General features: G+C 41.1%; 1 protein-coding gene across 4 annotated transcripts; it reads left to right on the plus strand.

Moving 5' to 3' along the window:
- The first annotated feature begins 4,261 nt into the window (after positions 1–4,261).
- Positions 4,262–26,146, plus strand: slc44a1b (solute carrier family 44 member 1b). 4 transcript variants are annotated; one of them, XM_039621468.1, is made up of 17 exons: positions 4,570–4,593; positions 4,994–5,083; positions 10,114–10,256; positions 12,226–12,362; positions 17,356–17,449; positions 17,530–17,699; positions 17,821–17,910; positions 18,000–18,157; positions 18,243–18,429; positions 18,924–19,092; positions 19,794–19,950; positions 20,888–20,971; positions 21,087–21,224; positions 21,888–22,124; positions 22,438–22,536; positions 23,642–23,824; positions 24,988–26,146. In XM_039621468.1, exons 1-16 carry the CDS (start codon positions 4,570–4,572, stop codon positions 23,777–23,779), a joined length of 2,115 nt encoding a protein of 704 aa, XP_039477402.1. In that variant the 3' UTR covers positions 23,780–23,824; positions 24,988–26,146. The 4 variants fall into 4 exon arrangements, with proteins under 4 accessions (XP_031610775.1, XP_039477402.1, XP_039477400.1 ...); XM_039621466.1 differs by having other exon boundaries at positions 23,642–23,828; positions 24,988–26,144; XM_039621471.1 differs by lacking the exon at positions 23,642–23,824 and having other exon boundaries at positions 24,988–26,144.
- The last annotated feature ends 548 nt before the right edge of the window (positions 26,147–26,694 follow it).

Genomic DNA, 26,694 nt, shown 5'->3' on the forward strand with positions numbered 1-26,694 from the left:
GATTGTACGTGTTTTGACGTAGGGAGGGAGAATACACGCACACGCACACGCACACACACACACACACACACACGCACGCACGCACGCACACACACACACACACACACACACACACACACACACACACACACACACACACACTCAAAAAAGCAACACAAAAATGAACAAAAACAATAAAAAGTTGGTTTGGTTTTGCTCAATGACTCGGTGAGAATCTGATTATTATTAACAGGAAAAGTAGTGTGACAAAAAAGTAAACTTACCTCCAACAGTGATATTAAAGTACTACAAAAAATACAACAACAGTATGATAACAAAGCACTGATTGGACAATGAATACAAGAGTTTCTAAACTGACTGCAGTACCCTTATTGAGGAGTTAAAGTGCGATCTGGAAGGTGGGGGAACCCTAAGATTACACTTTGTTTTATGAGCTTTGTGTACAGGCTGTGATCTGCTAACCCGTGCTGCTACTCCAGTGTTCACTGTCCTTTGTGGAGAACTAAACTTGACAAAATGAAAGCAGAGAGCTTTATGGCTCAACAATATAAAGCAAGTTTTAAAAAAAGCACTTTAACCCCTGATTTTAATCATCAGAAACAATTTGTTGTTGAGGGATGACCTGAGGAGGTAGGGGAAGCTTTCACTGCAGCAAATGTATGAGTAAAATACAACAATAGAAAAACACTGCATTTACACACAAAGTGCTACTAAAATCAGGGAAATGTGCTTATTTCAGCCAACGAGGGGCTACAGGAAGTTAGCAGAGTGAGTGCAGCTTTAAAGTCAAATACAAATGTGAAGGAAACTTTGTGAAATCAGTGTAAGACTGAATGAAAATCAGCATCCTCACTGTCTTACACTTACAGTCACATCAGCACTAAAACAGTTTAAGGAGGTGCACACAGCCTGCTGCAGAAGCTGCAGTCATGAAGACCGAATCCTTTACTTCATGGCAGTCAGAGAGAGCACAAAATAAACTTTTGTTTTTACGTCTTTGGGCGCGATGCCATGACAGCCTATAAAAATGCTAAAAAAGGTAATCACGACTGAAGGCACGCCCACTTTAACAGATGGTTTAATGAATGCCTCAAAGGATAAACTGAGAATTTCTTTAAACATTCAGATCAGATCAACTGAAGGAAAATCCTTCTTTAGATTTATACCAGCAGTAACACCTCAGCTCTCAGATAAAAGTTCAAACACTCAAGTTTGACATGATGAAAGTTGAGTCTAGAGTCTAGCTGTGGTTGTAGAAGTGACACAAACTTGAAGAAGTCTTTTCCCAGAAATCTAATATCTAGTGTGAGAAAGTGGTGTGTGAAGGATTCAAATGCAGGACACAATCAGACCAAAAGCGAGTAATTTATTTGGCTGTTTGAACAAAAGGTAAACAAAACCACAAAGAAATGGCAAAACCAGCATCCACAACAGGCACAAGGAGTAAAAGAATTAACTCGAGGAGTACAGGAGCGCAAAGGAAGAAAAGGTGGGAGGACAGAGCACAGGTGAAAGGACTTAATAGCAAATGAGAATAAGGGAAATGACTGTGTTAGTGCAGAATACAAATAGTACAGTCTGCAATAAATAAACAATATAGTTACAGTAAAAATGCCACAGGTGCATAGTATGCTGTGCAAAATTTATATATACAATAGTGATTAAAACCAGCAAATAAAATACAAAAATTAAATTAGATTAAGTTAAACAAGTTAACTGGATAATCGAAATTGTCACTAGGTGTGAATGTGCGAGTGAATGGTTGTCTGTCCCTGTGTGTTGGCCCTGCGACAGACTGGCGACCTGTCCAGGGTGTACCCCGCCTCTCGCCCTATGACAGCTGGGATAGGCTCCAGCGCCCCCCGCGACCCTGAAAAGGATAAGCGGAAGCGAATGGATGGATGGATGGAAGTTAAACAACAGTGCAAATTGCATTAATAAATAATATGTACACTATAAAAAGAAAGTGAAACAGCTGCAGGTCAAGACCTCATCATAACTTACAAAGGAAGCCTTTTTTCATGGCACTGTTTGTGTTTATAACTGTTTCAGACACTCTAAAATATTTTGACATCATGAATTATGATTTTCAGTCATTTTATGAAAAAATGCAGTTCTGGCATCATGGTTTTCTCAGAAGGGACTGCCTGAAACTGCACCTGGCTCTGAAAGCTACCAACTGTTCATCCTCACAGAGATCAGAACCAGGGAGACAGGCCCCGCTACAAACATTGTTCAAATATTCCTGAAAGCAGCAGGTTTGTTCACCATCTGCTCTGGCTGCTCGATTGTCAAACTGCACCTACTTCAGGATATCTTCGAGTCTTCTTCTAGATCTGTCTCTTCGAAATATCAGAGGGTAGCCATTAGAAGTCAAAAATCAGAACAAAATCAGAGCCTGTAGTGCTAAAAATATTTCCACACAACTTTCTATTTTCCTTTCCTTTCCCTTCCTTTCCTTCCCTTCCCTTTCCTTTCCTTTCCTTTCCTTTCCTTTCCTTTCCTTTCCTTTCCTTTCCACACCAATGGAGCAGTTTCTATAAATAGCTATGAAAAGTTGTTAAAGTAGAATTATGATGAATTCATGGTAGGAAACATTTCTATAATTGAAAATACCACAGCAGCTGCATGGCGTCGTAAATGAGCCAACATAGTCTCTTGGAGGTATATGAACATGTAGTGATGCAGAGTTCAAACGCCAGCCTTTTTTCTTTCTTAGCTATGACAGTGATGTGTCCAGCATGTGGAAGAAAGCGCGTGTTGTTGTATGTTGGTGTTTTGTGTATGTGGTGACTGGGGTGGAGAATGTCAACAGTGCACTGAGTGTTCACATGGACGTGAAACAAAGATGTCACTTCTTTAAATGTTGAAGGAGCTCTGCGTGGCAGTCTGTCTGTGGAGGTCAGAGGTCAAACTGCTTTCTTTAAAAGCTTTATCAAAACCAGCACGTTTACGGTGACGGACACAGTGGCTTTATTCAGCTTCAACAGCAAATGCACACTGAGGAAGAGGAGGGAAATGAAAAAGTACATAAATACATACATGCGGGGGAGCTGACAACAGCAGAGCAGCTTCTTCTGCAGCACAGGTCAAACTTATCATCCCAACAGTGAAAACATCGAAAGGATAAACAGTATTTGTAAGTGAGGAAGTTTACTGAAAATTAATCTTCAGCTCCTCTTATTTTGGTTGCCACAGATGATCATTTGCCTCCATCTCTACAACAACCCTCTGCACGTCCTCCTTCACTACATCCATGAACCTGCTCTGACGTCTTTCTCTTTCCTCCTGCCTGCCAGCTCCACCTTCATCATCATTTGTCCAGTACACTTACTCTCCCTCCTCTGCACATGTGCAAATCATCTCAGCCTCACGTTTCTGACTGAGCTGTCCCCCTGATGGACTCATTTCTAATCCTGCATCCTGCTCACTCCCAATGGAAATCTGAGCACCTTCAGTACTGCCACCTCCAGCTCCTGTGTGCTTCATATCATGTTATATCATGTTACAAAAAAACAATAAAAAATACAGTCAATAAAATAATCAAAGCATATACACTGCTCAGTGCTCGGCACACTGAATTTAAATTGAATTAATTTTGCATCCATCTCTCTTCTGTAGTTTAAAATGACAAGTTAATAAAATTATCGATCCATTAATTTTCATATCAGACAATGCTCCATTATCCTTGCCACACATCACTCTAATGCTGCAGCTGGAGATGATTTCAACTGATTGTACTCCTGACTAATCTATATTAAATACATTATATAATAATAAAATATTCTATTAAAAAATAAAGCTTTAAAAATAAATAGGGTAGAGTACGACGTAGTAGTACTCTAGTACTACTTAGTATCCAAACTATTATTATTGTTTTAAATAAGCCACACCTCTGAGAGGTTTATGCTTTTATTGAACCTTTCATAGCAGATATCAGTCTGGTTTGCAGAAATGTTTATTTGCGTTATTTGGGGGGATAAACTGAGGTTTAATTATTTATTTATTGGATAGATTGTTTCATAACTTTAGGGTATTTCACTCTGTTTGAGAAAACTGTTGATTACTGTTGTTACTTAGAAGATGTGACTGTTTAGGGTGTTTTGTGTTACTTTCTAGTGTAAATGAGCTCTACAGGGCAAACAGCGGCATCTTGCCTTTAGAATGATTTAGTGGTCAAAGCGGGTACTGCAGCTGCGGGTCAAAAGCGGCTTTGTTGTTCTGCTCCGCTCACGGCGCGGGCACTAATTGCGCACGCGCAATGAGATGAATGGCCGCAGCACCTGACGGCCCACCAGGAAGTGTGGCGGACAAATCCTCGGCCGTTAATCCCCGCTCGGTTAGGTACCCGGAGTAGCCTCCGACAAGTAGAATGCTCAGCGGGTCGGAGCGTTCTGTCTGACCGTCGGGACCGTCTCCGCTCCGGGTTCGGCCTCCGGGATCACGCGGGGCTGGTCGTCTCCTCCTCGCCCCCCACCCCCCCGCCTGTCGGGCTCCAGACCCCCGCTGCTGCTGAGCTGAAGCTCTGTGAAGCTCCGTGAAGCTCCGGGCACCTCCACCCTGACTGCAATGGGATGCTGCGGTAGCACGGAGGTACGCGCGACCTGGTTCGGTTCGGTCCGGTTCGGCTCGATCCGGTACCGTGCTCGTTCTTCTAAGTGTGTCCTTCAGCAGAGCGCCGGTGTATGTTTATTTTGTGACCGTGAAAGGGAAACCGGTCCCGGGGAGCAGAGCGGGCCGAGCTAGGATTAGAGCCAGCAGCTCGTTTAATCCAATTAGCTCCAGCCGGGAATAGGAATAGGCGGGTAACCGCGGCCTGTGAGCGGCCCCACTCCGCTCTCTGCGGCCGTAAACAGACACGGAGCTGGGGGATGGAACCGAGCCGAGCCGAGTTAGCAGGCCGGGGCAGGTGGGATAGAGGGAGGGATGGAATTCCTGCAGGCCCGGCTGTGCTCTCACCGTGTGTGTGCGTGCGTGCGTGTGTGTCTTTCAGAGGACAAAGAGAGAATGGAGACCGCTGGAGGACCGGAGCTGCACAGACCTGCCCTGGTTTCTGCTCTTCACCGTCTTCTGCGTCGGCATGGTAACCACAGAAACCCTCCATCAGCACCCACATCACTCACAGTACTACAGTAATGCTACAGTAATAATACCACACAATACTACGATGATAATATGGCGATAGTAACCTGGTATTACAGTGATATTACCTCAGGAGTACATACAGTAATATTGTCACATAACACTACAGTATTATTACTGTAATACCCTGGGTATTATACCTCTGAACTATAGTAATATTACATTAATGATATGCCTGATACTACAGTGATACCACAGTAAATATTACAGTAAAGATGTTCCCATAACTACAGTATTTTTAGAGTATTAATACCAACTAATAGTACAATGACAATATGGTATTAATATCCTATTATTACAGTAATGATAACCTCAGAACTACAATATTATTGTAGAAATAATGTTCTTAGTACTACAGTGATACTACAGTAACATCCCAGTATTACAGTGATGATACCCTCGAATATACAGTATCAATACAGTAATAATACCACACAAAACTACAGTGATACTCTGGTAATTACAGCAATTACAGTAATGATACCCCAGTACTACAGTAAAAATACAGTAACAATACCCTCGACATTACAGTGATATTATAGCAATAAGAGTGCCAAAACAATAGTAATAGTGCATTAATATTACCTCACAATAATATAGTAATACCACAGTAATAATACTTCCTGTACTACAGTGATACTATAGCAATAGCACCCTCCTGTATTACAGCAATTATACCACCAATGCTACAGTGATACTACAGTAGTGATACCTCATAAAACAGTTATACTATGCTAATAATGTCCACCAGCACTAACTACTAAGTAAAATAAAAGCACAAAATATAGTAGATTTTTGGGTAAATAAGATCCCACTTTGTTCATTTGTGATTATGAGCATAGCTCTTCTCTCTGTGTTGCTCACAAAATCATTTTATTAGTTTGTGAAGGATTATGTTGAAAATTGCAAGATTTGTTCATCTCTAACAATAACTGCAGTAAAATTATTTTCACTGTTACCAATCTTGATCTCATATTAGACATTATTTAAAAGTTACTTGCTTCATTTATGAATATTTTCTGAGTTACAGACGAAATAAATTTTAGTTACTGAAATAAAAACTAGGCTTTATTCAAAAAATGAAATGATATTGTTTACTTATTAAATTCACCTTGGATATTTTGCTAACGTGTTCTTAACGTGTTCTTTGAAGCAGGTCATATAAAAAATAAGGTTAAAATCATCACTTCATTACAAAGACTGGAAGAATATAAACAATAATGGATATATAGCTCATAAACAGTGAAATGCAATGCTTGTCCTTTAATCTCTTTCTGGTGGAGAGACGATAGAGTGAAATTATTAAGGCTTTCTGTGGCTGAAGTCAAATTAATTAATAATAAAAGTAAAAGTAACACAGCAATGGTCATACCGAGTAGTAAGGACATAGCAAGGAAATTAGGACACAGCTTAGCTTCCTTTTGATGACTTTATCTAGCTCATAATCTTCATTTCTAAACCTTCTAAAGCAGCGGTCCCAGACCTTTTTTGCACCACGGACCGGTTTAATGTCAGACAATATTTTCATGGACCAGCCTTAATACAACGCGAATAAATACAACAAAATAAAATGATACGACCAAGACAAAAACTGTGGTATTTTGTAAATATAATAATAAATGCAATTCACTGTGTAATTGTGCAACTTTATTAGCAGCATCCTCCTGAAATGCAGCAACAACATTGAGAGTAACATCCTCCTCTCTGCCCCTTAATGCTCTCTGGTTGCTATGGTAAGAAGTAAATATTTCTTTCAAAATAAGACACACAACGGGAAAAGACCCAGGGAAACTGAGTTAACGATAAAAACCCTGAAAACCATAAATTTCTCACACTAGCCTCAACTCTTGCAGCCTGGTACCAAATGACCGGTCCGTGGCCCGGGGGTTGGGGACCGCTGTTCTAAAGTATAAATCTGCATTCTTCACACATGACAAAAACTTCATAAGAAGCAGATGTTATCACAGCAGCATAACGTTCACAGTTCACCTGTGTGGGATTAACAGCCTGTCCGTAGAGGCTCCAAACGCACAGTTGATTAAACATGATTGTGCCACTTGTGTTGATGGTTTTTGTTTTCGTGAATAGTCGGATGTTCGATTGGTGCTTGTTATGGCTGCTATGTGGATACTTCCGGGTCACTGCAGTCGGTTAGGAAGCTTCCCGAAGCAAACTGGACTGTTTTAGTCTTTGTGCAAATATGTTAACACGACACACCTGTGGAGGCTTTGGTGCATCTGTTTATTGATACTGGGATATGTACCTGACACTCAGTCAGGTGTTTGTGTGGTATATTGTGTAACCGGACAGTTCCACACTTCCTAAATCTTACAATCTGACAAATACTACACATTATACAGTCATTGGCCACCTTTTTAAGGTTGGACCTTCTTTTGTCTTTAGAACTGCTTTAATTATTCAGGTACTGGAAACATTTGTCAGAAATTCTGGTCCATATCGATGTGATAGCATCACATAGTTCCTGCTGATGATATCGATCTTATGTTCCACCATGTCTCAGATGTGCTCTATGCATATCTGCTGACTGTGAGTGGCATCTGGATATAGTGAGCTCATTCTCATGTTCCTCTTTGTGACATGATGTGTCACAAAGAGGAACATGTGTCAAGCATCCATCAGGAAATGAATTTGGTCCCAAATTCATGGACAGCTAATGGACAAGTGTGCCAAAAAATTCCCTCCACACCATTACACCACCACCACAACATTCTCATTTTGTTTACCCTAAATTCCAGGCAGCATTTTTCCAATCTTCTACTGTCCAGTTTTGGGGAGCATGTGTGAATTGAAGCCTCAGTTTCCGGTTCTTAGCTGCCAGGAGTGGCACATGGTGTGGTCTTCTGCTGCTGTAGCCCATCTGCTTCACGGTTGTGCGTTTAGAGATGCTCTTCTGCATGTCTTGGGTGTAACGAGTGGTTATTTGAGATACTGTTGCCTTCATTTGAGTTCAAAGCAGTCTGAACAGATGTAACCAGTAAAGTGGCCGACGGCTGAAAATGAAATTATGTTTTATTTTGTTTTTTAAACTTAAATGAGCAAATTTTTATTCACTGACACTAAACCAAAGATTTTAAATGAAATAAAAATACAAATTATTATGAATCTGCATCTTACTGACCGATAAGCGTTGACCCAGAAAATCAGGCAAGTGAATTTTGCATTTTCTGATGTTTATGGTTCAGAGTTGGTGCTAAAATGTGGAACAAGCCTGTTTTAGTCTAATGTTTTTCATAAAGAACGGACTCTGAGACTCTCTGTAACTGGGATTTGGCTGAGCAGCGTGAGAGCGCATGACGGTATAAGCAAGATGTGCGAGAGTTGTGAACACTTGTAGAGAAAAAACATGTATGAAAAGTAAAGTCGGTGAAACTTGCCTTTACAGCTTCGTCTTGTTAAGAATTGACTTGAAGAAACTGTTTGCACTGTAGTTAGAAGCCCCTTCAAACTGCTGCCTGCCTCTGTAATATGTTTGGTGTTGTTGATGTTCTAACAGTGTTTCTGTTTGAGTTGATTTATGAGGAAAATTGCTTACTGGACATGCAGCTGAATACTTTTCTGCTGCTACAAGCACAGATATGGAAAATCTTTACCACCTTGTGCCACAATGACTGCATTCATTTTACATTTTAACCCCTTATTGTAGATTTTGACCTAATAAGTTTTCAGTTTTTTATATTTTATATATAGTTAGCCATTGTAACACAGTAATCGCTGATGATCACTGACGATGGCTTACTGCTGAAACGCCGCTGTCTCTTTGCCCTTTAATAAACATGGTTAAGTAGTTTTTCTTCCTTTTCAGCTTAGTAATTACACAACTTTTGGGTTCTGATACATCTTAAATTTCTGAGAAAAAAACTCAGAAATAAAGAAAAGACAGGACAGATTGCTTTACTTTTCAAGGTGAAGTGGTAAGATGTTCATACGCTGGCCCTGGTGGGTTCAACAACTCAAACCAAAATGCTGTTAGACCATCAACAACATCTCCTGCCAGACTTATTGAGGCAGGCAGCAGTTTGAAGAGACCTGTAACTACAGCACAGCAGTGATGAAACTCATTTTTATTTGCAGCACGTTTGAAGGCAGAAGGCCAGGCTGTATGATGCGGGCAAACTCCCTGATTATTTAGGTGTATTATTTTTTGACTCGGCACCACGACATGTTTGGTTTTATGAAATGCCTCATTCTAACCATAGCTGTCAGACTCAGACTTGTGAAAGTTGTGAGGTACCTGAAAAACTGCAATCAGAATGAATTGTTTTGCAAACTATAACTTGATGGCTAATAAACTTTATGTGGCTCTATGTGGATCACACTGAAGCATGTTGTTAAACTGTATATGTCTGCCCCTTTATATAATTTTTTGGGGGGACTGAATGAATGTGCACATCTGTATGAACATTGTGGTAACAGGAAGTAGCAGCAGGAGCAGAGCAGGCAGCTGATTGGCTTGTAGAGCCTCAGGCAGAGATCTGACTGGTCAGGAGTCGTTTGATTTTACAACTGAAGTGAGGACAGAAATAGATGCATGAAAATTTTATGATGAGTAGAGAATAAATAGTGGATCTGAACCTATTCAGGTCAGAACATCTGCTCTTCAGCCCTGATTTCTGTGGATTTAAACCTTTTAGATGTCATGTGGTCTCAGATTTTTCACAGTGATGTCCTGACGGAGTTTGGAACTCATCCTGAGTTCGGTCATTTTACGTGCTGCTGAGACGAGAGTCATGAAAAGCTTCCATATATATTCAGAGTCTGGTGTGAGATTAGATTATTGATTGAATATAAATTAAAGTGTAACTGGAGAATGTGACAGCAGTAGATGGGATACAGTGCACTGAGGGATGGAGCCGAGTGCAGTGATGAGATTCGGTGAATACAGACAGCAAGAAACGCGCCTGTTGCTAAAGGTGTGTGTTTGCACTCACTGACTCTCTTTCTATCCTCCAGGGCAGCATCTGCGGGTTCACCATCGTCACCGGCGGCGCCGCTCGCCTCGTCTTCGGATATGACAGCTATGGCAACACTTGCGGCCAACGAAATGAACAGATTGAAGGCGTCAGGCTGAGTGGCCTCGACCACACTGACAGGAAGTAAGTCCTGGTGTTTTTACTGTTCCTTGTACAGTTAAAGTGTTGAGTTTGTTACTGTTTGACAGGAATCTGTGCATTTTGAAGTTACTTCTGACTATTTGAGAAACAAAAATGTGATATTTGAGTAAATATATACTCCACTTACCAAAGCAATGTTTAAAAAAAGGTTATCAGAGGGAGATTTTGTCTATGAATTTGTCGTGACTACAGGAATTGTGTAGTTTGGCTTATCTTAGTTTATAGGTTGTATTAAGGTGTTCATCTTTGCAGTTTATAAAGCTTTTTCAGTGCATAGCAGTTTCGATTATTGTGGTGATATTTTATTACACAATGCCGTGTTTTTAGTGTCTAATAATTGGGATTTTTTTGCATAAATATTTTTGGTTTTTTTAAGTTAGCAAGGTCTTTTTGCAGTTTTGTTTCCTTTATTTTGTGCTCCTGGTGGTGATATATGTAAATAATTTAATTTCACTGTAATTCTGTAGTATTTTTGTGTTGCACGTCTGTCCTGTACAGTCTGTCTTTGTTAATTTGCAGTATTACTGAAGTAGTACTTTGGTATTTTTAGAGCGTTGTGGCGGCTCATCCTGGCACTTTAACACTCGATGCGTTTGAGGTCCTGTGGGAGAGTTCAGCATTGATTATGCTGACACTAGCTGAGAGCTGTGACTCATCTCACACACACACACGCACACACAGAGCTCCACCTGCTGGAGGGCGAGCAGCTGTTGGAGTTTGGAGGCGATGTCAGACCTACTTTTACACACGGTACAGATCTGATTTGTTAGACATCTGTCAGCTCTTTACTGTGTCAGACTGTTTGATCTCTGAGACATTCTGACTGATGTGGGATCAGATGTAGTCCTTCAGCTGATATAAACCCACGGGAACACGAGGCTGAACAGAGAGCAAGGTGATTTCAGGTGAAGTGAGCAGGATCACAGATTCCTGCTCCTGTAGGAGAGGAACGGCGAGGGTTTGAGTCTCTGCAGACTCTTTGTGGCTCTTTGTTTCCATTTGTTGTTGAGTCACACGTTTCTCCCACATCTACATTCCTGCATTCTGCTCAGCTTTAATCCTCCTCTGCTCAGTCTCAGCTTCTATTTTTACTCAAACACTTCTGTTCATGACTCAAGTCGGGATTATCAAACTGGGCAGAGTGGGCAGCGCTGCCAAAATTCAACAGTCAGTTCAAGTCTTCAGTACGTGAAACAGTCAGATAGTAGCAGCACTGATACACGATGGACTGAAGGGCAGGCAGCTGATGTAGTGCTTCTGCTGGGTTTTGTATCATAATGAGGTTGATTAATAATAAAATGGATCATGAGTATAAAATTATAACTTACACTCAAGTTTATCCAGTTTTTTAAATATATTTCCTTAATGTGATTGCATTCTATTGCAGTCTCGATACCCCTCTTTTAATAGAAATTAGGTGTAAAATATTCCTGTTCTTAAACATTTCTGCAGTTGATATTTAATTAAATGTGATCCTTTAAAACTGATACTTTAAAACACATTGAATAAGAAGGTCCATTCAACCCTACTGAAGGCCTTCCCTGCACTTCCCTGCACTTCCCTGCACTTAAAGACACTTAAAGGACTTCAGAAGCTTTTTTGCTTTATTTATAATATTTAGTACTCTTCTAAAGTCGGGAAAATTGTGCTTTTCTTTTAAAAATGCATTGTGTTCTTTATCAGCAATTCCTGAAATTAAACTTTGAGAAAGTTACTGGCTTCATGTCTTCATATTTATTAGAAGATGGAGATTTTTCTGGTTTTAGAAGCACCATTCGTTAAATGTTTTAAATGCCAATCCACTGCTGACCTATTTGGTCTCACTCTTTTTTTAGATTTTAAGGTCTTTGGAGGCATTTACCTGCGTTTTTAAAAAAAAAAAAATATATTGAGTCATTTTTCTATTATAAATGTCGATGTGCTGACTTCCTGTGCTTTTTGTCGCTTACAGGTTTGTCTTCTTCCTGGATCCCTGTAACATCGACATTGTTCAAAGGAAAATCAAGTCGATGGCTCTTTGTGTGTCTCTGTGTCCCACAGAGGAGCTGAAGACCTACCAGGACCTGAAGAGGTTCGCTATGGTCAATGGTGAGGACATAAATGTCACACAACTCCTTGCACGCTTGTCTGGATATCCAGATGTGTTTTTTCACGTCTGAGCTGAGGGACAAAGAGGCTTTGTTCTTGGCTTTAGAGGCAGGAGAGGGTGTTGATGGGAAATGTATTTGAATATGTGTCTTTAATTGTTCAGCAAGGTCAAACATTCAAAGCAGGTAAAGTTTTTGAGGTATAAACAGATTATATGTTAAAGATGAAAACAGGTGAAGCTGGCCGGTTGATGTGTTGGAGGTGAAAACTGAAAGAAGGTGACGATTGTGTTGAGATCAAGCGTGCAGAATGTAAAAAAATAAAAGCAGGTAACTTAATAAATATGAAGATAATGGAAACAATAAAAATAGAAGGAAATAAAGCATAAAGAAGCTCACATGTTTGAAGTGATAGCAGGTGATTTTTTTTTTAATAAGATTTATTTTCATTTTTAAATTAAAAAAAAAACCCCAAAGCTCTTACAGAACATTTATGGCACATAGTAAATATCACAACTCGTTACAGTATGGTCAGTTATTGTGACTACAGGAACACACTTAGGTGTATATTCTTGTATCCATGCCATTCAAGGATCATTTCAAACATCTGAAAACCAAACACAAAAAGTAATAACAATATTGATAATTACAAGAAAGAATTAGGATAAGACAGTATGTGGGACAAAAAAGAACAAAAAAGAAACTTTTCCCACCCTCCCCCCATCTCTCTACCCTTGTATGGCTAGCAGGTGATATGTTGAGGTTAAATAATATAATAAAGTTTGAAAGAAGTATGCAAAGTGTTAAAGAGGAAAGCCGATGAAGTATTGAAGCTTAAAGCAGGTGAACCATTAAAGATGGAAGTAGGTAAACCGCTCCAGGTGAAAGCACGTGATGTCTTGAAGTTGTGACGACCCTTAGGCACTAGATGTCCCTGTTTTGGTTTTCATTTTGTGGTTTGTGCTGCGTCTTGTCTGATTTGGAGAGTAATTAGCTGTGAGAGCTGGGCCCAGTGAAACACTCCCGTCTGCCTGCACTTGCATTGCTCCCTGTCCTGGTTTGGATTTGAAACCAACCTTCTAAACTGGACCAGTTCAGCTGCATCATGTTTTCTTGTGTTATTTTTTGCTTTGCACACATTCTGCCACATGCATGTGCAAGCTTTACACTTCTGACAAAGGCATTCTCTGTAATGATTTTTTTAATAAATAATCCTTTTCTAGCATGCAAAGTGTTGAAGGTAAAACGGGTGATCTGCTGAAGGTGAAAACACACAATGTGCTGAATCTGAAAGCAGGTGTTAAATATGAAGGGTGGGTGATGCGTTGGAGGCAAAAAGCAGGTGGAGTGCTGGAAGTGGCGGGGGATTGGGGAGTGCACTGTGTGACTCGATGTTCTCACGGAGACAGAAGTACGAGCATGTTGCTGGTTTTAAAGGAAGCAGTGATGTCAGCACTTGGCCGACCGCTCGCCATCGCGTCACCGTGATGATTGAATGTCTGCAGACCGGACACACCAACAGTATACTGAACTTACAGTACAGTAACAAAGGCAGCATTAATGCGTGTTGTGTCGTTGGTGCCACTCTGCTCTGCTTCTCCTCCATCATGGCTGCTCTGTGACTCAGAGCCTTCACTGTTCGCTTGAGACACAAACGTGTTGAAACGTGACGGCAGACCCTCGGTCAGGTGACCTCACAGCTCCTCCGGCAGTCGTTTATAAAGGATCCACTGTCACAGATTCACACAGAGGAACTAGTTTATCTGCTACACCTGAGCAGCCTGTCACAGAGGCCCTGCTCCAGCACGTTCAGACTCAGTTTGTTCATACAAGCGGAAATATTCATATGTTTCAGATTAAACTTTCAAAATAAAAATCAAGTTCACAGTCAGGAATTATACAAACTGGGCATCTTAGTCAAATGACTGGGCATGTTGGGGACTTGCTTTTCTTGGAGCCGTTTGCACTGGATGGTGTGTTTTTTCCCCTCTTCAGCCACGTGTTCCCATGGGTTTTTTAAAGGATTTGCACACAAGACATTTTAATGACTGTAGTCATCTGTGGCTTTGCATGTTTCTTTTGTTAGAGTTTTTTCCTCCCAAGAATGGTGCCTTTGGGTGGTGATTATGTATGGCAGCAAGCATGATCACTGTGTAGAGCAGAGGTAGTGATACCTTGTTGATACAAATATGTGCAATTTTCTGCAATGTTTCTGACCGTGTGATAAACAGTAATGTCTATGTTGCACCAAAAAATGAAAGCCCAAGTAACTAACTGGTTTAAAAATAGTATCATACCTCTAGAGTATACCAGTATAGTATATCCATGTACATTTCAGAGTCCATCTGTAATCAGCAGTGGCCTAGTGTCACTGGAAGCTAAACTGGTCCATGCATCACACTGTCTGGACTGCACACTGTATGGATGTGGTTTGCTTCATATCCTGAGCTGTTCAAAGCCTTCTCCACCCATTTTCCCCCCATCATTACTCTACATGTTTATTTTAGTGTTATCTGTCTGCTGTTTCAGAGCTACTCAGGCTTTAAATGTTTTCTTTTCTTCTAGTCTAATTTGGTGCTTTTGTTCCGGAGGCTGATGAAGGGTTTTGCAGCTTGTGCTGAACCCACTCGAGTTGCTCTCTGAAGTCGTGTCTTTATGGTAAACTTCAGCAACGTTGTTTAGCTCCTGGAAAGTGTTCTTTTTTCTTGACCATGGAAAGGATCCTATGATCATCCTCCACTGTTGTCTTCTGTGGAAGTGCAGACCTTTTCGTACTGCTGGGCCCAACATTGTGTTCCATTTTTCTTCTGAATGTACCAAACTATCGATCTATCCTCACCTAGTGTCACAAGTCATGGGAACAGTGAAGGATTTGTATTGTGCTTAGGGTAGTTAAACTAAGATGCTTAGACTCTAAGAGCTTCTTTGGCTGCATGCTGTGGGTTCACACAAGCAGCTGCCAATAGCAGATGGACCTGGACTCTTTTATCAACCTTTTGGCTGTTTAATTTATGATGAATTAATGAAACCCTGTACCACAAGTTACATTTGGCCCCTGGAAGTTGTCTGTGTAGTACAGACCTATAATTCCTAAACTTTTCCTCCAGCTGTCAACACGAGGGAATGGACTTGAATGCAGACCACACTTGGAGTCAGAGACTGTGAGCAAAATAGACTTTTATTACAAAGCGTGAACTGAGGCACAAAGTATACAGAAATGCAAGGAGCGCTAGCAAGTATACCATAAACTTAGGGCGAGTGACAAAGCAAACTAGGAAGCTACTACTCAAATAATTCTTTGACACATTATGAACAGAAGTAATACTATGATGTACTAGTTCCTTGAACTGTTCCATAATCACTACTCAAATGCTCCAAAGAAACACTATGAACGTGAAGTATACTATGAAGCACAGAAACAACACTATAAAAAAGTCACACAATTACAAAAACACTGAAATGAGTGGTTAGTAAATCACTACGTGAACTGTGACATGGTCTGTGAGGGAGCCTTGGGGCTGTTGCGGACGAGGGCTGAGGACCCGACACTGGGTAACATCCAGTGCAGGACCCATGGGGTGTGGGACAGAGGGAAAGGGTGTCACTGAAACAAGGGAAACAAGTGTTAGAAGGGCTCCCAGATGCTGATCGAAGGCGTAGGTTGCAAATTGCAAACAATCTTACTTTTCACAGGCGGAAGCGAAGCATAGAGGGGTTGGTGGTCCGGATGAGGTGTAGAGATACTCCGATGAGTAAATTCGTTAATGTCAGAGTGCTGGACAGGGAGGCAGGCAGGTGAGTGTAAGTGGAGAAGCTGCGTGCTGACCAGCGACTAAACCAAGACGGGCTATGGCAGTGAGTTTCAGCAACATCCGGAGGAGGTTTTCTGTGAGCAGAAAGTACAAGGTCAATACAGAAATAACTATGGCAAGACACTATCACTGTGGCGGCCTTGACTAACAAGGGTTAGCAGACGATCTGGCGGAGTGTGAATGTGAGCACTGATTTCAAGAAGCCAGCAGCCCAGATTACACTCAGGTGCAGCCTGTCAGTGGTGATGCGGCGGCTACGCTCAGAGGTGGAAACGCTGGCACTGTGGAAAAACCCAGCACTCACCCCGACCATGACATCAGCTTGGATGTGAAAACCATGAAAGTCTGCATGTTAACATCATACTGATTCTGTAACTTGAGGACTAGAATACCAATATTGTGAATATCAAAACACCCCAAATTTAGCAGAACAGCAGAACAGCTTATAGTTAAACAGTGGTGCCTTTTGTACTTTTAGTGACTTGATCCCATAAGTGCATCTACTAAAAATCTTGGACGAGTATCAATATTGGTGACCTTGACCTCAAGGTTAAGGTCAGAGGTTATGTTTACTAAAAATCTTGCGAATGCAATAGGTGTATTTACACAGGAAGAATATAATATAGGCTTCTCATACTAATAACTTAACTGACAATCTCTGACACTTTGCAATTTGATCTTGATCCAATTCATGCATTTTTGTTTTGCAGGTTTCTCAATGACGCAGGATGCAATATTTAGTTAAAATGGTGTCAGTGTTTCAGTGTTTATTATTACGTTTTATTGTTTTTAAAATGGTTAAGCCAGTAGAAACCTATTTCAGGAACTGTTTGATTTACTGTGTTGTAAATGCCTGAATGCAACTGAAGCAGATGTGCTTTCCATTAGGTCATGCATATCGTCTGCAAACATCAGTCTGATGCTGTTGGCATAAACAAAATTATATTATCAACATATAGTGATAGTTGATGGCCAGTGTGTCCTGTTGTTAACCCATAGATTTGTGGGTACAGGTACTGCAAAAGTGGAATTGCTAGTGTAAACAGCAGCGGTAGCAGAGGACCATCCCAGTGAGACTTTAAAGAACTAGGATCATTAAACCTTGTCAAAGACCTTCCCTGCATCTAAAGGGCTGTATTAGAAGTTATTTTATTATTATTTAAAATATTTTTTTTCTTTCAGGTTCTGAGCTGTGCTCCTATGAGTTAGCAGCTCATAGATATCCTGTTCTCGAACAGAGGACCACTAAATGCCCCAAACTACCTGTTCCACCAAGGTATGTAGCAGCTTTTCACCCCAAAGTCACTTGCTTTTTTGCTGTTTCTGTGACCTCTGACCTCTGTCTTCCATTCTCAGTAAACCGCTGCCCGTGTTTAATCGCTGCACTCCGGTGGACATCTCCTGCTACGCAAGGTTTGCTGAGGCTGTGGTGACGTTTGTCGGGGATAACAGTGTTCTGCACCGATTGATCGCTGGCGTCGCTGCCAGTAAAGAGATCATCATCGGACTTTGTGTCCTCGCACTGTGTGAGAACAAGCATCAACCTCTAAGATGAAAATCTAATTCTCATATGGAAGTGCCAAAAACTGCAGTTCTTCTAATGGCCACTTGAGGCTCTAACATCACTTTTTTGCCTGACTTTTTTAGTCCTCTCCATGATCCTCATGGTGATCATTCGTTACATCTCTGCTGTCCTCGTCTGGATCCTCACCTCACTGGTTGTCCTTGGATCCCTTGGTGAGACCACTTCCTGTCTGTTGGTTGCATTAAAGGATGTAAACAGATGAAATGTGTCTGAAATCAGGGCTTTGCTTTTTGTGTCTAAGCGGGGACTAGTGTGCTCTGGTGGCTCTACATTGACTACCGGCTATACGGGAACGACACTTCCTCTAAAGTGCTGAAGGAAGCGAAGGAGGAGGTGGAGGTCACCAGAGATAGTGGACAGGCGCTGCTTGTCTATGCCGTTGCTGCCACTGTATTCACTGTATGTACTCGCCATCAAACAGAGCGGAGAAAGTGTGATCAGTTGGAGTTTTAAACCCGAGACTGACTGTGTGTTTTGTCTCCAGATCATCCTCCTGCTGCTGATGCTCTTCATGAGGAAACGAGTAGCTCTGACCATCGCTCTGTTCCACGTGGCAGGAAAAGTCTTCATCCACCTCCCCCTCCTCACCCTGCAGCCCTTTGTCACCTTCTTTGCCCTCCTGCTCTTCTGGATCTACTGGATCCTGGTCCTTCTCTTCTTGGGAACCACCGGTCAGTTGCAGCTGTCAAAGAGAAAAGCTGACATCATAAACACGGAGCTGTCCCTCTGATGTGCTCATTTCTAATCCTATCTCTCCTGGTTACTCCCAGTGAACACCTTAACATTTTTAACTCTGCTACTGCTACCTCGGGCCTCCTGTCTTCAGTTTAAACTGCAATGCTGTTAGATATTTGTCTTTGTTTTGCTAATAAGTCAAACAGCTGGTATATATTTGGTTGAAAAAAACCCCCAATCACATACACATGTTCACCTGTCCAATATCTACAGTTTCTCTCTGTTCTTGTTGTACCTTTTGGTTGTACTAACTCATTCGTAAATCATTTATCCTACAAATTATGCTTGGACCAATTTGGGCGAATCCCAGTACTGGAAACTATCTCTGTGGATTTGCGTTTGTGTCGAATGTTGAATGTAAAGTAGCAGATTTCATTTAGTTTTATTCATCAAATCATTCTTTCTCTCTTTGCTCTGTGTGGTCGTCCAGGTAACCCTGTACAGAACGAGGAGACGGGGCTGACGGAGTTCAGACTGACCGGTCCTCTTCAGTACTTGACCTGGTACCATGCTGTGGGCCTGGTCTGGATCAGTGAGTTCATCCTGGCCTGTCAGCAGATGACTGTGGCCGGTGCCGTGGTCACGTACTATTTCACCAGGTGAGTCCATACTATACTTTACGTACCTTTTTTGTACTTGATATTTCACTGGGGAATTCGGTATATGATGGTATTTAAATAGAAAAGACAGCTTCTCTTCGCCTGAGCCAATGACCGTAATCAATGTAGTAAAGCATCATGGTGGAAAGTGGATAAAATCAGCTTGTGTACTTTTAGGAAAATGAACAGCTGGTCTGTAAGTATTTGGACAGCAGGATCATGTGTGTCTCTTTCTCCATACTTTTCTTTTGCCATTTGGAGTAAGTTAATCTGTGCAGGCTCTTTAGATGTTTTGTCATAAAGTCTAATCTGGTCCTCTTATTGGATGAAAGCTGCAAAATGGATTTATGTTTTTGAAGGTGTCTCTTGATTGTAGACCTTGGCCGTGATACTTCTAGAGAGTGCACTTTAGCCACATCATAATTCTTTGAAGTAAAGTACACTGTGGAGGTGTACAGAGTCAAAATTACCAAAAAATTATTATTCTTGTTTTTTCTCAAGGTATTAAAATCATACTGTCTGTATTTCTAGTCACTGTGTTATACAATGACAGCATAATACTGCATCTTTTTAGCCTGCCTTTTTAAACTCTGGGTTTCAGAGTGGATTCTCCACATTAGTACCTCCTTGTTTCAGGAAACAAAGGTTCTGCTAAATGCCTCCTGACAGGAAAGACTCTTAACCAGGACTTTGTGTTTCAGGGACAAGAACCGACTCCCGGTGACTCCAATCCTGTCCTCGGTCCTGAGGCTGGTCCGGTACCACCTGGGCACAGTTGCTAAAGGATCCTTCATCATCACACTGGTCAAGATCCCACGACTCATCCTCATGTACATTCATAATCAGCTCAAAGGAAAGGTACAAAAACTTTATTTATAACTAGACCGCCAAGATAAGATAAGATAAGATAAGATAAACCTTTATTAGTCCCACACCTGGGAAATTTGTTGTGTCACAGCAGAAAGTGGACATTGCAAAGTTACAGCAGCAAAAATTAAGAAAAACAATGGAATAGAATAAGATAAAAGAATAGCATAATATATAAAATAGGATAAAATGCTATAATTAGCACAAAACAGTAGCGCATGATGGCAGCATCTAATTGCTAAGACTTAAGTTAGAAAGTTACAAGAAGATAAAGAGGAAATAAGAAAGAAGCTCAGAAATGAGCAGAGCTGCCGTAACAGGCTGACAGACACAGGGGGCGCCAGAAGCCTTAAAAAAATCCAACCCTCAAAAAATGTTTCACTTTTAATAAACATGAAGCAATAAAGCAATAAGACGCAACCGAAATACCTAAAATCCAAGGTTTATTTATTCAAATACCTAATTTTTAAAGAGGATAGTGCTTAGTATAAGCTGAATATATAACAACCAAGTAAATTTTATTTCACCAGATCCCATTAAATTTAAGATTTTACATTGATCTTATGTAACAATTAGTTAAAGAAAGCATTTAGGCAGATTTTTTTCCTCTTTTTTTCTGTATGTCCTCTTGAAACTCCTGATGAATACTGAGATGTGCATAGGTTTATGGATTTTTTTTCTCAGTAGGGAACCTTACCATAACACTGTCACTTGGTTTGGTAATAATACAGACCAGACAGCATCCGTCTGTATGCTGATGATGTTTTGCTGTTCATACAGAACTGTCCTCATCACTACCACACCATTTCTGTTGCATCAACAACTCGTTCATCCTTTTTTAAAATGATTACATGTACAGTGTGTTGTATGTGACATGTAAACATAAATACATTTTGTATATAACCTGATGTTATCTGTTGTTTATCAGGAGAATGCGTGCGCTCGCTGTATGCTGAAAACTTGTATCTGTTGTCTGTGGTGTTTGGAGAAGTGCCTCAACTATCTCAATCAGGTAATACTCCACCCTCTTCTCTTCTCTTCTCTTCTCTTCTCTTCTCTTCTCTTCTCTTCTCTTCTCTTCTCTTCATTGATACATTCATCTCACCATGTCTGGTTTTATTTCCCAGAATGCATATGCAGCCACAGCCATCAACAGCACCAGTTTCTGCACGTCTGCACGTGACGCCTTCGTGATCCTGGTAGAAAACGCGCTGCGAGTCGCCACAATCAACGCCATTGGAGACTTTGTGCTCTTCCTGGGGAAGGTGAGGCGGGAGCTTGATTTTCCATTTTTCCTGCCAGGTTTGTGCTGCTTTGGAGGACGGATCTTCACTTTCACTGTGACCACGTAACTGAATGTTGCTGTAAGAGAGCTTCGAGTGCTCAGGTACAGCAGAAAAGCACTATATAAGAACCAGTCCATTTACCATTTACAGTAGTTCTGTTGGATTAGGTTCAGAATTTCCAAAACATTGACTTTACACACTTTTACTGGTCCCGTGAAATGAGATTCAATGCCATGCCTAAATGTTTTTTCTATACTATACGTATACGCCAGTATAGGTGGGGAAAGGAGCTATTAGCTAGCCAGATCCAGAAACAGTGCTATTATGTTCATCTTCTTTCTTGATTTTCTTTGCATTTGTTTTTTAGCTGTAAAATCTAGTGGCAGGGAGGGCTTTCATCTCCGCTTTTGTCCACATTGAGCTGATAGATAAATTTCTAGCTTACAAACACCCCAGCAGAGCTGGAGCTGATGTTGACTGGTAGGTTACCTGTCTAAGGTGTTCTCGGGAGCTCTGTTGATTTCTGTCTTTAATAGAAAAAAAGTAGCAAGTGAACTTTGAATCATCACGGCATTTGCAGACAGTGGATTTCAGTTTTTCTTTTCCAACCTGTCATCAGTTTATTTGAATATATCTCCTCAGATCCTGATTGTGACGACGACAGCGTTCGCTGGAGTCCTCCTCCTGAACTACCAGCGGGATTACGCAGAGTGGCTGCTGCCGCTCATCATCGTGTGTCTTTTCTCCTTCCTGGTGGCCCACTGCTTCCTGTCCATCTTTGAGATCGTGGTGGACGTCCTCTTCCTCTGCTTCGCCATTGATACGAAGTACAACGACGGCACTCCAGGGAAGGAGTTCTTCATGGACAAAGCTCTGATGGTGAGATCTTTCGTCTGTTTCCCTCAGAGCTCGGTGAATTAACTAAAATGACTGATATGGTAACATTCAACTCTGAAAATATGTCAGTGTAATGATAACCTGCAGGTGTCAGTTCAAGAAGGGTGAGTTGTTTGTTGTTGAATCTCCAGTTTGCAATGCATTATGGGATGTGTAGTTCCTTCATTGTTAAACATGATTATGTTCTAAATAAAGTTTTGATTATGATTCCTCATAACAGGATTTTCTTGAAGATCAATGGCGCGCAGTGTTTTAACCTTTTTGGTCTTCGTTCAACCTTTCTGTGTTCCTGCAGGAGTTTGTGGAGAGCAGCCGGCGGTTGGAGCGTGCCGTGGAACGTGGGCGGAGTCGGGTGAAGGAAGTGGCATCAGAAGGGGCGGAGATCAAGCCCATGGTGAGTGACAGTGACACCAGAGGGGGCGTGGCCAGGCAGAAGAACTCTTTGGAGGAGGCATCGGTGGGTCCAGACTGGGGTGGTGACGGGGAGTGGGAGGAGCATCAGGAATTCCAGGTGTACTACCTGTTGATGGGGGTGCTGGTGGACTGGATGCTGATGGAGCAGAGCGACTTTGTCCTCTGTCTCAGCGAGGACGTCGTCCTCTTCCTCTGTGTCTGCCTTCCCACCTCCACTCTCTTCCTGTTTATCAGCCTGCTGAACACGCCAAACCCCGCCCCCTCTGCCAAATCACATGTTAAATCAGCCGCCGTAAACACTGTGTGCTAACCTATACATGCTAACTGATGCATGTGGTGACTCAAGCATGCTGACTGGATGGCCCACTGACGCATGCTAGCCAAACCCATTTACACCGCCGCCATCATCATCATCATCATGCTGGCTGATTCCTCAGAGACTAAACTCCTACTGACTTTTTGTTTGTAATCTATTTATTTTTTACTTTTGTAATTTTTATATTTGAAATATTTTTTTATAAATGTGTTGATTTTTTGTTGCTGTTTGAGTGAATTTCTGTTCAGCCTTATTTTCTCACTGTGGTGCTTTAAACGAGAAGAAGGACTCAGCAGATGGTAAGCTGCAGCTTCAGGTTCATGGTTCAGTCTCAGGCTCTCTTTGTGCTTCTGTGATTCTGGTCCTGGTCATCACGTTTTTAGATATACTACCTTATGATTGGAGAAAAATTCTTTAAACTGAGATGTAAACTCTGCTCTCCCCTGCTGATCAAAATGATTGAATAACCAATAAAATGGGAACAGATATAAGACAGGCTAGTTCATTTTTAAAATATGAATCAAAAATGTTGACAGAGTTCAGTTTATGGACCATAGATTAAAAAAAAATCTATTTTTCGGGAGCCGATTGAGGTTAACTAAAGGTGGTTTTTAGAAAGATGCTTTCTTCTGGGTCCTAGCTTCCTGTTTGGTTTCATATAATGATATTTCATCTCTTGAACTCATGTCCCTCACAGTTCGAGCAGCTAAGGAAGAGCTAGGTCTGACTCAGAAATGAATTCTAAAGGGTTCATTATTTTCCCCACCAGATGTTTATTCCTGGTAGAGTGAGACGAATTAAAAACCAGAAACCAGGTGATTGTCACGTCCTGTATGTTTGTCCATCAGCGACCCCCAACAATCAACCAAAGAAAAACTGCAGAGAAACAAAAAACAACCAAATCTAGAAGTGCAGCAACAACAGAGAGATGCAAAGGACCACTCCAGCTCTTGTAGGTTTGTGCAGATTTTGTTTCAGTTTGTGAAAAATCCCCAGTATTCTGTCACGGTAGGAATAGCACTGGAAAAATAGCTGTGGTGGATACACTTTACCCTGAGTCGCTTCTTAAAGTTTTGCAGAGCAGTTTAAGGATAGCTTTTCCACTCTGGAGCCAAACTGCTAAAATGGTTATTTCAACTGTTATAACACCAGTTCAATACCGTAACGTCAAAAGCCTACAACTTTAAGAAAGAGGTCCAACAATCAGACGAAACTCTTATGAACAGCACTTGGAGATGATGGAGAGGAAGAACTCCCTTTTAACAGGAAGACACCTCCAACAGAACCAGGCTCAGGGAAGGATGGACTGTCTCGATCAGTTGGAGGTTATTTGCCAGATTCTAGGCTAATTTTTTACAAATAGTCCTTCAGTTAGTCTTACAGTGAAGCCAATTTTGCCTAAAAACCATCATTGTTTTGCTAATGGATGCTCAGTTTAGGATTTATGACAGGAGGTCCTCCTTTGGTGGCAATAACTATATAGATCCTACAAGTGTTTGTAGACAAAGTGGTTGTTAAAGGTAATACTATGTGGAAGCTACCTCTTGTATGAAGCCAGATATCAGAATGTAAGATATAGTAAAGCAGCTTCTGGTGCTGTAGTACTCGAGGAAAGGGATTTTACCACAAAAATCTAAAACTGTAACAAAAGTGTTGTTGTTGTCATTGTTGTTTTTTTTATTCCATTTGATCAGAAACATAGTAACATCTTCCAGAAGTAAATCTTTAACCCTCAAAATTTACCCCTTTTAGCTCTAAGTCCATAGAGCCTCATTTATTCTAGGCATCCCCATGAGCGTCCCCATGAAACAGGATGTCCAGAGATTGGAACTCTCATGGGCATAAGGGACCAACTGAAGAATTGTTACACTCATAATAATGATGATGATGATAATAATAATAATAATGATGATGATAATAATAATAATATTAAAAACTGAAGTGAATAACTTAGTAAGAAAAACTCGGAAATAAGCAAACCCTGCTCCAGCTATGTGGACCTGACTCACCTTCATCTCCCATTATGCTCTGCTCTCCCCTCCATACCCTGTGTGACTGCCTGTAATGTGTTTGATCATGACTTGTGTTAACCATATGACCATTTTCCTGTTTCAGGCTCCGGGGACGAGTTCAGCTTGACCAAAATCAGCCAATGGGACTTGTTAAAAAGAGACATTCCAAATGTTTATTTTTACCAACGTGTAACATGTTTACTATGGTTTCACTCCAGGGAAAACAATATTTTAATAAGAAACTGTAAAAAAGTAACAATGTAATGAAGCACTTTATATTGAAGCGCTGCAGATTTTAAACCGGCTGATGCATTTTTTCGTAGTGATGTCCTTTTTTATAAAACTCACCCCAACTCATCGCTCACTCTTCAGTTCCTAACAGTTTTCAGCCACTTTTCCGTTTTTTGTCTTAACGTTTGTTCTGGAGACGACCCGACAACAGCTCGTCAACCAAGTCATCAAAGGGGTGGGGCCTGTGGACAGGCCGAACAGCAGCCATAAAACTACATTTATTTGGTGGATGAGATCTGTCCAGGTCAGACTGAGGCTGCCAGACTCCATGTGGGATGGATCACCACGAGTGTGCGTTTTTTGTTTTTTCTACCATAGTTAATGCTACAACCTGCAAGGTGTGGGTCATGAGACCAGTCATGTGACTCCTTAATGAAGCACCTTCAGTTTGCTGAAGCCTGAAGTTCTCCTGCAGCTAGGAAGGACAACAGAGCTTGTGGAGAAGACGGGGTTAGTGGCTCTTTTTTTAAATCCACCAGACTTGTTTGACAAAAACAGGGATTTTTTTAACACTGAAAATAGAGTTTTGTTGACCTCTTTGTGTGACTTTTGCTTTTAATGCATTAGTTTGGGTCCGAATTAATGCATTATATCACCAAAGTAACACAATATTACAAACTATTCAATTGTGGCAACAGTAGATGAGTAACTCCTGTGTTTTTTGGGGTAAAATTACTGTTTTTATGAATGGGGTCTGGTGGAGTGTAACAGCATCAGTTCCTTGTTTAAAAAAAGCTGTTTAATATGGGTAAAGTGGAGAAAATCTTGTGTACATAGCAGCTCATGGTTCTAGTTTGTGCATCTGCTTGTGGGTGTGGCCTACTGCCACCCACTGCAGATAACATATTGACTGTGAACAATGGAAAATAATTTTAAAAGGTTTCCTGACTGATAAATCAATACATTTGAAATCACACTCTTTTTAAAAAATATCAATCAGTCATTTCAAACACCAAGATATGTATTGTGCATTGCCTAAACATATCAGGACAGAATCTTTGATGCATATCAGACCTATAAATAGCCAATAGAAAACTGTCTCCATCAGTCACATGACTCTCACCTCGTAGGCTGTAACGATCAGCCGAGTCCCCTCGTGGTCGGGGCTCAAAACGGTTTACTGGAGTCAGAGACGGATGCTCCAACAAACAATCACCCGGATCCCACTTCCTGTCCAGAGCCGATCTCTGAAACCGCCACAAATCAAAATTGTTGTTTCCATCGAGAAGACGGTGGGAGATGTGACGGCTGAGTTCAGTCAGCAATAAAAAAAAAAACTGCATCATGTGACCACATCAACAACGACAACAAGTCTTCCTGCTTCCTTTTGTTCAACATGTTCCAGGTTCAATGATTAATTTCGCCTCAGGCAGGAAGTCCGACCAATGGCTCGACTGTCAGAGGTTTAATCTCCTTTTATTGTTCAACAAGGCAACTCATTGGGCATCCTGAGCAAGAAAGGTTGCCCAAAATGTGAGTTTGAGTTATCAGAAAGTCTTTAGTCAAGTGCTGAAGAAAG

Source organism: Oreochromis aureus, linkage group 2 (genome assembly GCF_013358895.1).
Source record: "Oreochromis aureus strain Israel breed Guangdong linkage group 2, ZZ_aureus, whole genome shotgun sequence".
In the NCBI taxonomy this organism is placed as follows: domain Eukaryota; kingdom Metazoa; phylum Chordata; class Actinopteri; order Cichliformes; family Cichlidae; genus Oreochromis; species Oreochromis aureus.